This window comes from Salvia hispanica, chromosome 2 (assembly GCF_023119035.1).
Source record: "Salvia hispanica cultivar TCC Black 2014 chromosome 2, UniMelb_Shisp_WGS_1.0, whole genome shotgun sequence".
Lineage (NCBI taxonomy): Eukaryota > Viridiplantae > Streptophyta > Magnoliopsida > Lamiales > Lamiaceae > Salvia > Salvia hispanica.
Window position 1 is genome coordinate 18,834,205 of NC_062966.1, and position 11,736 is coordinate 18,845,940.

An 11,736-nucleotide genomic window follows, 5' to 3' on the forward strand; every position below is an offset into this window, starting at 1 on the left:
CGCAGTTGCGTCCCCGGGCCGCTCCCGAGGCCCGTCCCGGCCTAGCGTTAATCGGCATGGGCCGTGCCGCAATGAGTCCCGGCCCGACGTTATTTGTGGTTCGGGCCGGGCCGGGCCGCAACTTCTTAAATTTTTTTTTTTAAAAATTCGAAAATTAATATATAAATACCACTCTTCCATCCATTTTCAAATCACTTCAACTTCATTCTCTCTCACTCTCACGATAAAATTTGAAAAATGCCGCCTCAGCGTGAAGGCCAACGAGCAATCGAAGCTCAAATGGCTCGAATGTTAGAGACGGCGATGCCCGCAATCCAAGAAGAAATCAACAACGAGGTGGAACGCTATCAAGCTGCTATCCAAGCGTGGAACGAGTAACACAACCGGGTACCGCGTACTTAGATGTATATCCACCGAGACCGTGAACAAGCTGGTTTGCGGCTTTTCATGGATTATTTCTCTGCAGATCCTCGATGGAGTGATCAGATGTTCCGTCGCCGGTTCCGGATGCGGAGGCATGTGTTCTTGCGCATTGTCAACGCAGTTGTGGCTCGTGACGCGTACTTTATGCAAACCTTCGATGCTGTCGGGCGGCAAAGTATATCGACTTTACAGAAATGCACATCCGCCCTCCGCCAACTCGCTTACGGAACAACTGCAGATATGTTTGATGAGTACCTCCATGTGAGCGAGCATACTGGACGCGCTTGCCTAGCCAAATTCTGTCGGGCAGTGATCGAAGCATTCAAGGACACATACTTGAGAAAGTCAACGTCCGATGATGTTCGCAGATTGGTGCGAATGCACGAGGAGAGGCACGGCTTCCCGGGGATGCTGGGCAGCATCGACTGTATGCACTGGTCGTGGAAGAATTGTCCAATGGCTTGGAGAGGAGCATTCACTAGCGGGCACAAGGGCTCGCATCCAACGATTGTGTTGGAGGCCGTTGCCGACCAACGGTTGTGGATCTGGCATGCCTACTTTGGAGTCGCTGGGTCGAACAACGACCTCAATGTGTTGAACGGGTCTCCATTGTTCAACGACTTGTGTGCCGAGCGAGCGCCTACCGTAGAGTTCACGGCCAACCACCGTCGGTACACTATGGGGTACTATCTGGCAGACGGGATCTACCCTAGATGGCCCGTGTTCGTGAATACCATCACATGTCCGACTATGAATAGGAGGAAGTTGTTTGCCAAAAAGCAAGAGGCGGCTCGGAAAGATGTGGAGCGCGCATTTGGAGTTCTCCAATCACGTTGGGCTATAGTGAAGGGACCGGCCCGTGGTTGGCACCGTCCGCTAATCGCCGACATCATGTATGCATGTATCATAATGCATAACATGATCGTTGAGGACGAGGGAGACAACGCCACTGATTGGAGCGACGATTCGCTTGTCAGCGCCAGCAGTAGCTACACTGTCACCGATCCGACCGTGCAAGGTGTTCCTCACTACGTGCGCAATGTCATGGCCCGTTCAGCGGCGATGCGCCAAGAAGATCAACACACACGCCTCCAAGCGGATCTAATTGAAGAAATTTGGAACCGCAATTGACTTATGTTTTAAATTTTTTTTTTTCGAATTTTTAAATTTCAATGTTGTAATTTTCTATTTTCCGACTGAACAATGAATTTTCCCGGTTTTAATTGTTCAATGTATTCTATTTTACGATTAAAATATGTTGTGAATAGTGCAGATGAATAGTTGTGGCCTGAGTTGTGGCCCGAGTTGTGGCCTGCGGTGTTAATGGAGTTGTGGCCTGGAACCCCTAATTTGAAGGAATGATGACGTGGAGGAGACTTGCGGCCCAAATCCGGGCCAGGGTTATTCATGCTCTTATGCTCGTTCCCAATATTATCCGGCAACTTTATTGGAGACTGAGGAATACTGGACATAAATTTCCATTTCCAGAAAGTAGAGTTGACAAGTGGGTGAGATTGTATTTTGTCACAACCAGGCCCCAGCCCAGTTAGTCCCGGCCAACTTGAGGCCAGAGTTGACTCAGGACCATGACTGAAGCTGGCTGGGCTAGGCTCCATATTTAATAAATCTAGATGCAATCTAGTTGGGATGGAAATATTTTTTTATGTATTAAAAAAAAAAGATCACGTACTATTAAAAAATAAAATAGTGACAATTGAATGATTAGATTAATTAAAAGATGTTCTGTTTTCATCTATGGTCAATATATATAATTGGTGTATATATTGATTTTAGAATTACATGAAATATTGGTTAATTATATTTGAGAAAATGGTCTAACTGAAGTACTATATCATCAATCGATGAGTCCAGTTTAAATTCGCTTGTTTTAAAATTTGTCGTGTCATAGAAAAAAAGGAAAACAAGAGATGGCAACCATTGTGATCGGTTGCAATGGAAGCAATAACAAGTCCAGCTGCTACCGTTAAAGGCCCGTCTATGTGTATATTTCTGAGTATTTACCATAAAATAGAAACAGGTTATACTCTTTCATGAAAATCTATTAATAAACTTAACGTGATTAAAGTGAAAATGATATTTAATTTGCAGAAGCATGATACAAAATCTCAATCTCAAATGGCAAAGTCACAAAATCAAAGAAATGTTCTCAATCCAGAAATGAATGCAATACGAACAAAACTTGGATCATATCCATCTTGTAGACTTGCATCTTCGTTCTCCAACTATAAGCAGACATGATCTGTAGAGCAATTTCTACAAAGATATTTTGATAGTTACTATTTAAAAATTGGGTAACCTTCTCCTAAATAAGGAGCAACTAATATGCTTCTATAATGGGCCAGTGTTATTATAATTTCAAATGACAAAGGAAGGAAATTTATGATAAAGATTAGAGAAAAATGTAATTTCTAGGGGCAACTAATGTACATGTGATTCCAAGATTCCTTGATGTAATTTAGTTAAAAGTAGCTTTGTTAATCACACCAATTTTAATAATAAACCGACACCATATAATCTTGGCGGTATTATGTTAGAGATTATATGAAGTGAGGACTATCATTAATTTTAAAAGGCTTGATAATCTATACTAGTACTTAAAAGTGAGAGTTTATTTAAGTTACTATAATACCTATAATACCCATTTTGGAAGGAAAATGGTAAAATCAGATGTATTTACTATTTTTTTATGCGAAGAAAGAGAGAGGGAGGGGGACATATTAGAGAAACGAGAAGAGGGGGATTGGGGAAAAAATTGGTATAATAAAATGATAGCTTCTCATAGAAGATTAAACACTTATATAAACACAGTTTCACACCATTAATCTCCATTTTTTTTGTACTGATTTCTGATTTCTTCATTTTTAATTTTGATTGCAGCAGAGAAAATCTCTTGGAATCCGGCGACAGCTCCGACGACGGATGACGACCGCGGCAAGGCTGAGGGAGGAGGGGTGGTGGCGGCAAGGCGGCGGCTGGCTCATCGCCGGCGTCGGAGGACAGGAGCACCAGCCAGCACAGGTCGTGGAGGTGCCCGTTCAGACACAAAGAACTCCACAGCGCCGTTGAAGCAGGGCGGTGGAGCTGCGAGTCAGGCGGCGAGGCTGTGCGGAAGGAACGCCAGCGCACACCACAAGGAGGGCGGCGAGGTTGGCCGGGGCAGGCGGGCTGCGAAGTAGCGAGGCGGAGGGAGCACCGATGAGGGAGAGAAAGAGAGAGAGAGAGAAGAGGAAATGGTGGCTCCTCCGCGTCCTCGGCTGTCTTCTCCGGGCGAGCAGACCGGCGAAGTGGGTGTTGGGAGAATCAGCTGCCGTTCTACAATACACCCTACGGCACAACTCCCTCCATTCCCTCATTGCCGGACGTCATTTTCTGCCTGAGTACAGACAAGGAGACCGATAGAGTAAGGGTGATGGAGAAGTGGAAGGTGTGGCGGCGATGCAGGCTGATTGAGAGAGAAAGGGAGGTGGATGTGGAGGTGGAGATTTATAGTGATAGTGCAGCGCCGATTTGGGGAGAGGGAGAAGGCGGCGCCGATTTTTCATGTAGGATTTTGTAGGGAATTTTAATTTATGGTGTACTATTATTTGGGCTTTATTTGTGTTCGATATTAGTTTAAGGAGTGTATTATTTGGGCTTTATTTGTATTGGTATTTTAGTTTATGGAAGTGTATTATTTGGGCTTTATTTGTGTTAAATTTTATGAATGATTGAAATTTTTTAAAAATTTAGAGTTCCAAATTGGGTTTTATGGCTATATCATTATATTTATGTTTTAAATATTAGGTTTTAATTCAGACTATTAATTTATAAGACTTTGTATAAATATTTTTAATTTAAATTATATTTTGTAATTAATTTTGTATATTATTATTTTTCCTTTTATTGGACTTTTAATTTAAAAATATAGGTATGATTATTGGAAATTGTTGTATAGTAAAATGAATTTTTAACTTGATGAATTCAATAATAAATTTGGAGGTTTTCTATTTAAAAAAATTAATAATAATACTTGGAACTAAAATTATTTAGTTATTAATACATACTAAATTGTTTGCAAATTATATATATATTTTTCATAAATTAACTTATGAAAATTCTTTAAAGAGATCAAATCTCTTGAATTATAAAATTCAGAAAAATAATACTACTCCCTCCGTCTATTAAATGCTTAACTTTTCATTTTTCGTCCGTCTGCCAATAAATGTCTCATTTCAACAATAATGCATATTTTTTAAATGTCTTATTTTAATTACATTTTCTGAAATGGAAACATCTTTATTTCTACTTTATCATTATCTTATTATTATATTCATTCTCTGCTCAATTTTTTTTAATTTTTAACATATTTAACATACTTATAAATATATATTTATATTCAAGATATATAAATATATTTATATTTAAATTACTAGAAGTACACATAGTTATAATTGAGTTGATTTTGATTTATTCTACTACTAGATAAGATCATTTTATTTATGACTTTGAATTCTATTTCTTTTTTATAATTTTCAAAATATTATCATGTACTCCACTATTGAATTTAATTTTGATGAAACTGCATTTGTTAATTGTGATTTTTTTTATTTGTATTTCTTATTCTATTTCATCCACACATCTCTTTTTTTGTTATTTCTTTTACACATAGTTATATTTGAGTTGATTTTGATTTATTCTACTACTAGATAAGATCATTTTGTTTATGACTTTGAGTTCTATTTCTTTTTTATAATTTTCAAAATATTATCATGTAATATTGAATTTAATTTTGATGAAAATGCATTTGTTAATTGTGATTTTTCTTTTTTCTTTTGTATTTTTTTATTCTATTTCATCCACACATCTCCTCTTTTGTTATTTCTTTTATTTTATACTACTACACTCATATCAAATACTATTAAAATAGTACTATATAATAATCTGCTAAAATATGAAATGCTTCATTGAGAGTGGGTTGAGAGAAGTGCAAATATCTTTTTATTGTTGTTTATAATATTTTTAATTGTTAATAATATTACAAATACTTATTTTAATTAGTTTTTATCTGTAAATATATTTTTATACTTATTTACTCTATATTCTTTATTTTAAGTTAATTACACCATAGCGATAATGTTTGGGTGATGGAATTGTCGGATAAGATTATGATAGAATAAGCCATTCTCTCCCCTGCCACGTCAGCAGCACTAAAAAATCTACCTGTCACATCAGATTTAGGCCAGCCGCAAAAAAATAATTAAAAAAATACTGCATTTACGGAATTAAAATTACGATTAAATTACGGAATTAAATTTACGAGACATATACGGGAAAATTCATTAATTGCATTTAAAAAGGTACATAGATAAAAAAAATTACATTTAAAAAGGTACATAGATAAAAAAAAAAAAAACTATCGCCGTGCAATCCTCCGTGCCCACAACTCTTCAATTATATCCTTTTGGAGTTGAATATGAGCATCCACTTGGCGCATGTTGGCAAATTCCTTGAGGCGACCGGCTTCATCGAGAGGTACCCCCTTCGTACACTAGGGGTGGCCGTTCCGTGGCTTGGACCGACTTCATCGTCACTGGCTGCCACGAATCTAGGCTACAGGGCCGCCTTCGCCTTCGACGATCATGTTGTGCATGATAATGCAGGCGTATATTATCCGGGAAACGCAGCCGACATCCCACAAACGCGTTGGACCCTTAATTGCCGCCCATCGAGACCGGAGCACACCAAATGCGCGCTCCACGCCCTTGCGCGCCGACTCCTGCCGTTCCGCAAAGTAGGCCTTCCTTTCATCACTTGTTTCACAAAGATCGGCCTTCACAAAGACAGGCCACCGAGGTATATCCCATCCGCCAAGTAAGTAGCCCATATCATGCCGTTGCCGTTGGCCACAAATGAGACGGCCGGACCGACCCCCGGCACTTCTCGTTGAAGAGGGGAGACGAGTTCAGGACGCTGAGGTCGTTGTTCGACCCGGCTACCACAAAATACGCATGCCAAATCCACAGCCCGTAATCAGCTACGGCCTCGAGGATCATCGTGGGATTCTTTGACTTGTAGCCGGTCGTGTAGGCCCCCTTCCAGGCAGTCGGGACAGCTTCTTCCACTCCCAATGCATACAATTTATGCTGCCCAACATCCCCTGGGAACCCATGCTCCCCGTGCATCGAGATGCTCTTACGTAGAATAACAACTAAAATTAAGTAGATATGATTGAACTTTTTTTTAATTTGAATAGAGTTCTAAAGTTAGAGCTATATTATTATGTTTTAAAGCAAGATTTAATATGGGCTATTAATTTATTGTACTTTGTATAATATATATTGTCCAAATTATTAATTTTTAATTAAGTATTTTTATTTATATATTAATTAATTTGTCTTCAATTTGATTTATTCTACTACTAGATAAGATAATTTTGTCTATGACTTTGAGTTATATTTTTTTTAAAATTTTCAAAATATTATCATGTACTATTGAATTTAATTTTGTTGAAAATGCATTTATTAATTATGATTTTATTTTATTCGTTTTATCATGTCTACTTAATTCTAAAAAAATATGTTTTTAGTTGTAAACAATTACTGTGTTGGAATTTCAAAACTTATGAACTATTGGAGTGTTATTGTTATTCTTATTTTTTGTTTGCATTTATGAATAGTTATGTTTTGTTAATCGAAACAAGTGAACTATTTATTCGTTCAAATAGTTTGCTTTTTTTTTTTCTTTTGTAAATAATAGTATTATATTTTTCTTTATTTGTATGTCTTATTTAATTCCATCCACACATCTCTTTTGTTATTTCTTTTATTGTACACTATTACACTCATATCAAATATGAAAATAGTACTCCTACTGTTTCATAGTAGTGAAGTCATTTTGTCATTTTGATACATTTCATAGTATTAGAGTCATTTTCTTTTTTAGTAAAGTCAACATATTCTTCTCACTTACTTTACTCTCTCTTACTTTATTCTCCCACCATCTCTCTATCTTTTTCATTTCTTACTTTATCATTCATTTACTTAACTCACTTAACACAATTTTTCTTAGATTACGTGGCGAAAATAAACGTATCCATTACTATGGAACAAATGGAGTATACAATCATCTGCTAAAATATGAAATGTTTTACTGAGAGTGGGTTGAGAGGAGTACAAATTGTTTATAATATTTTTAATTATTTATAATATTACAAATACTTATTTTAATTAGTTCTTATTTCTAGATATATTTTTATACTTGTATACTCTATATTCTTTATTTTAAGTTAATGTATCTTAATTATTTAAAAATATTTTATATGCACTGTTAACACTAGTTAAAATAAACATTAAGGAAAGAATGTTGAGCTATTTATATAAATGCTGCAAACTATAGTTCATACTTTGTTTATGAAAATCCAAATTAGATAAAATAATTTACTCTCTTAGTCCTATAAAAAATGTTTTAGTTTTCTTTTTAGTTTGTCTCAATAAAAATATCGTATTTTCATTTTAGAAAAAATTTCTCTCTCAAATTAACATAAAAATCATATTTTACCTCTGTTAACACACAAAATAAAATTTCCTAAAATTTCAAGTTATTTCACAAGCGTGACTGCTAAGAGTAATAAACATAAAGGCAATTAATGCGAAAACGATACATTCTTCTACAAAGTGTGACTGCTAAGAGTAATAAACATAAAGGCAATTAAAGCGAAAACGATACATTCTTCTACAAAGTTTTTGCTTAAAACACCACCAACACAAAATCTCAATCTCAACATATTATGAATAACAATAACTTGTAGAAAGAATGACTTTATGGTACTAAAAGACAACGGCAAATGAATTACAAAATGATAGAGTAGAAACACAACGTGGATCATCTCCTTTTCTTAGACTTGCACGTTCTCCTATAAAAAAAACAACCAATTTTCTTCATGATGACAAATGTACAAAAATTGATTAAAACATGAATTTCAAGGTACTTAATTAATATGCATCAATTTAGATAATTAATAATGCATCAAAATTCGATGGGTTTTTAAGTACTATTAAACATGCATCAAAACCAATCACTTTATCAGATTCGACGTACTCTTCCTTGGGTATGTTCTTAGAGGAGATCACATCGTTTACGAAACTAAAAGCCTAATAAAATAAAAATTCATTAAAGAAAAGAAGGTTGTTGAACTGTCACGTCACAAATTACCATCTCAAAGGTTTTAATTGATTTGAAGAATTGAAAATGATTTTTTTTATCACTAACATTTACTCCCTCCGTCCCGGATAATTCGTCCCACTTTGACCGGGCACGGGTTTTAAGAAATCTAATGGGAAGTGAGTTGAAAGAAATCTAATGGGAAGTGAGTTGAAAAAAAATGGTGGCATGTAGGTCTTACTTTTAAAATACTTAGTTTTATAATAAAATGTGAGTAGGAATGAGTTAGTGGAATATGTGGTCCACTACCAAAAATGATAAAAGTGAAGTGGGATAAATTATGTGGGACGGACTAAAATGGAATATTGGGACGAATTATCTGGGACGAAGGGAGTAGTAATAAACAACTTACAATTACGCAATGTATTGAGTGGGCCGCATGTAAAAGCCCATGGAATGCTCAGATTGCTATTTTCGTCTATTCAGCCCAAACGGGATTGGATTTAGCCCAAAATCAACAAATTGTGTGTCAAACTATTGATATTCTAAACGGTTCATACATTCATAAATTAATAAAACATTTTGGAGTGAGATTGAATGTTGTCTGTGATGAACCATGAAAAGGGCTAAGTCAATGTTGTCTGTGATGAACCATGAAAAGGGCTAAGTCAAGTGATTAGTTTAGAAGAGTGATGAAAATTTATAAGAAGCATGAAAAAGCTTATGCCACAAAGCTAGTTAGGATCTAATTGCTGTGATGTTTTTTCCCACACCATAATTGGTACTAGATTAATGGTGTTTATATAGTGTAATGCACAAATGAGGATTCTCTGCTTTTTTGTCATAATAGGATGAAGTGAGAAAGTGTTATCTCATAAATTGAGTTGGTGTATTCTTTTTTCTTTATGGACCCCACAAGCTAGCAATTGAACGGTGAATAGTGTGACAAACTCAATTAATACAATAAGCAATCCGACTCTAATTATATCACAAAAATTTTATTCAACGGACTCTTAGAAAATCGAGCTTGACAACTGTTAGGTATAGATCAGCCGAAGGCTTGATAACAATTCAAGTACCTACAACGATTCTGAGGAGATCAACCCTCAGATAACAGATCTGATACAAGTACTAAAGCTATAACTGCAATCTGCAATAATCAAGTCTGAAACACTAAGTAAACAAATTAGTAACTTCAAGACAAAAATATACAGAAGTAAAGGCAAGATAGAAACAAAGAGCAGAAGAAAACAAGGTTTTAATGTGGCTCAAGTTGCACCAGGTACAACTGCACAGATCTATTAAACCGGCCCTCAAATATCCAGCCAACTCCGATTTGCACCAAGGGAGAACACAGACCGACCACAGTCGATCAAGGCAATTCACACCGGAACCCTAGATCCACCACCATACATCCACCACTCAAACAACCGCTTCACACCGGTCACAGCAACAACCCTCACGGTCTCGCAAGAACTCCTCCAGAACAAGAAACCACCAACCAGTCTAAGAAACACAAGACCAGGAAACCAGAGGTTTCCTCACAACCGCACACCTTCGAGCTCACTCCAGAGAAGAAGGAAGACAGCTAAACTCTCAAGATCACACAGAGAGAACGAACCAGATTGAGGGCAGAAAACCCTAAATCTGCAGAAGAAGAAGGAGTTCCAGCGAAGAGAGAGAGTGTGTGTAAAGTGAGGCGGATCAAACAAGAGGGAGTATATATATATGACACACATATAACACCCAATCACACACTGACACGTAGCTAGGGTTAAGAGATGGGCCAGCAGGTAGATGGGCAGTGGATATTGGGCCCGGGATTAAACACTTGGGCCTCCTGCATAATGGCCCACAATCTAATATTCTCCACCTTGGGCCTTATCAGGAGAGGCATTGGATTTGATCTTGTGCTTTTCATCATTGCCAAAAACATGCCTACAATGTCTTAGACATTAGTAAGCACAACTCCCACAGATTGCTCATCTCTGCTTCCTCTTGTTTTGATATCAAGGCCTGCTTCATAATGGTTTGCGACCGGGAAACGGGATATAAAGTTATCATCTTGTCACAAAATTGGAACGAGTATGTGTTGTTATACCCGTCGTGAGAAGTACTTTGATCGTACTGCCATGATCTCCCGAGTAACACATGACAGTGATCCATAGGAATCACGTCACAAAGAACCACATCCGTGTAGCGTCCCATTGAAATTGGCACCAATACTTGCTCTTCCACCGTTACAAAGATAGGTTTCAAGTACATGAGCAAGTTATAAGGTTCTGGGTGTTTTTGAGTAGGTAGCCATGACTCTCGAACCAATAACGCGCTAGCAAAGTTATTGCAACTTCCACTATCAATCGCAACACAACGTACCTTGTCGTGGAAGTTTGCGCGCGTCATGAAAAACAACTCCCTTTGTAATTCCTTTTCTTCTTCGGATGCAAGAACAACATCAGAGGAAACATTGGTATCTTGTATTGGTGTTGCGTCACACAATATTGTGGCCTTCTCCATTGGTATATCACCTTCTGTGACTTGCTTGGGGATTAAGGGAAGCAAAGTTACCATCTTATCAAAAATTTGGAACGTGTATGTGTTGTTAAATCCGCCGTGAATGGTTCTTCTATCGTACTGCCATGGCCTCTGATAAGGCCAGTTTCATGCATCGTTATGTGATGAAAAGTCACCGTTTACTGGGTCTAACACATATTTTAAGCCAGATGACTGAAGGAAATTCGCCAGGTCTAGGAAGAGTTGAAGGAAGTGGACTGGCGAAGGACGGAGGCGAAAAGTGAGCAGAATCAAAGAAGAAAATGGCTAGACGAGGGGAATCCGAGGCTGAGGGCAAAGAAGGCAATTCAAGCCTCTGCTGGACCCACTCTCACACCTATATAAAGAGGAGCATGCAACAGACAAGAGATACCATACACCATATAGCTCTCAGCTCACACTCACACACACACACTTGGGAATGGGAATTCTGGGGTAGTTTAGGGGTCTTATCTTCAAGGAATTTTTGTGCAACACCGTCCTCAAGGAGGGCGAAGATACAATCGTTTAATTTCCGCACTTATGTTCTAAATTTCGTCGAACTTCGCTGTTTCGAAGTCGATTGTTGGTTTGCTATTTTGTTGCTCATCTATGTATTTT

The 11,736-nt window shown here is 37.4% G+C and overlaps 1 protein-coding gene across 1 annotated transcript; it reads left to right on the forward strand.

Moving 5' to 3' along the window:
- Positions 1–402: 402 nt before the first annotated feature.
- Positions 403–1,554, forward strand: LOC125206409 (protein ALP1-like). The gene has a single exon (XM_048105664.1). The coding sequence runs from the start codon at positions 403–405 to the stop codon at positions 1,552–1,554; it is 1,152 nt and encodes a 383-aa protein (XP_047961621.1).
- Positions 1,555–11,736: the final 10,182 nt, after the last annotated feature.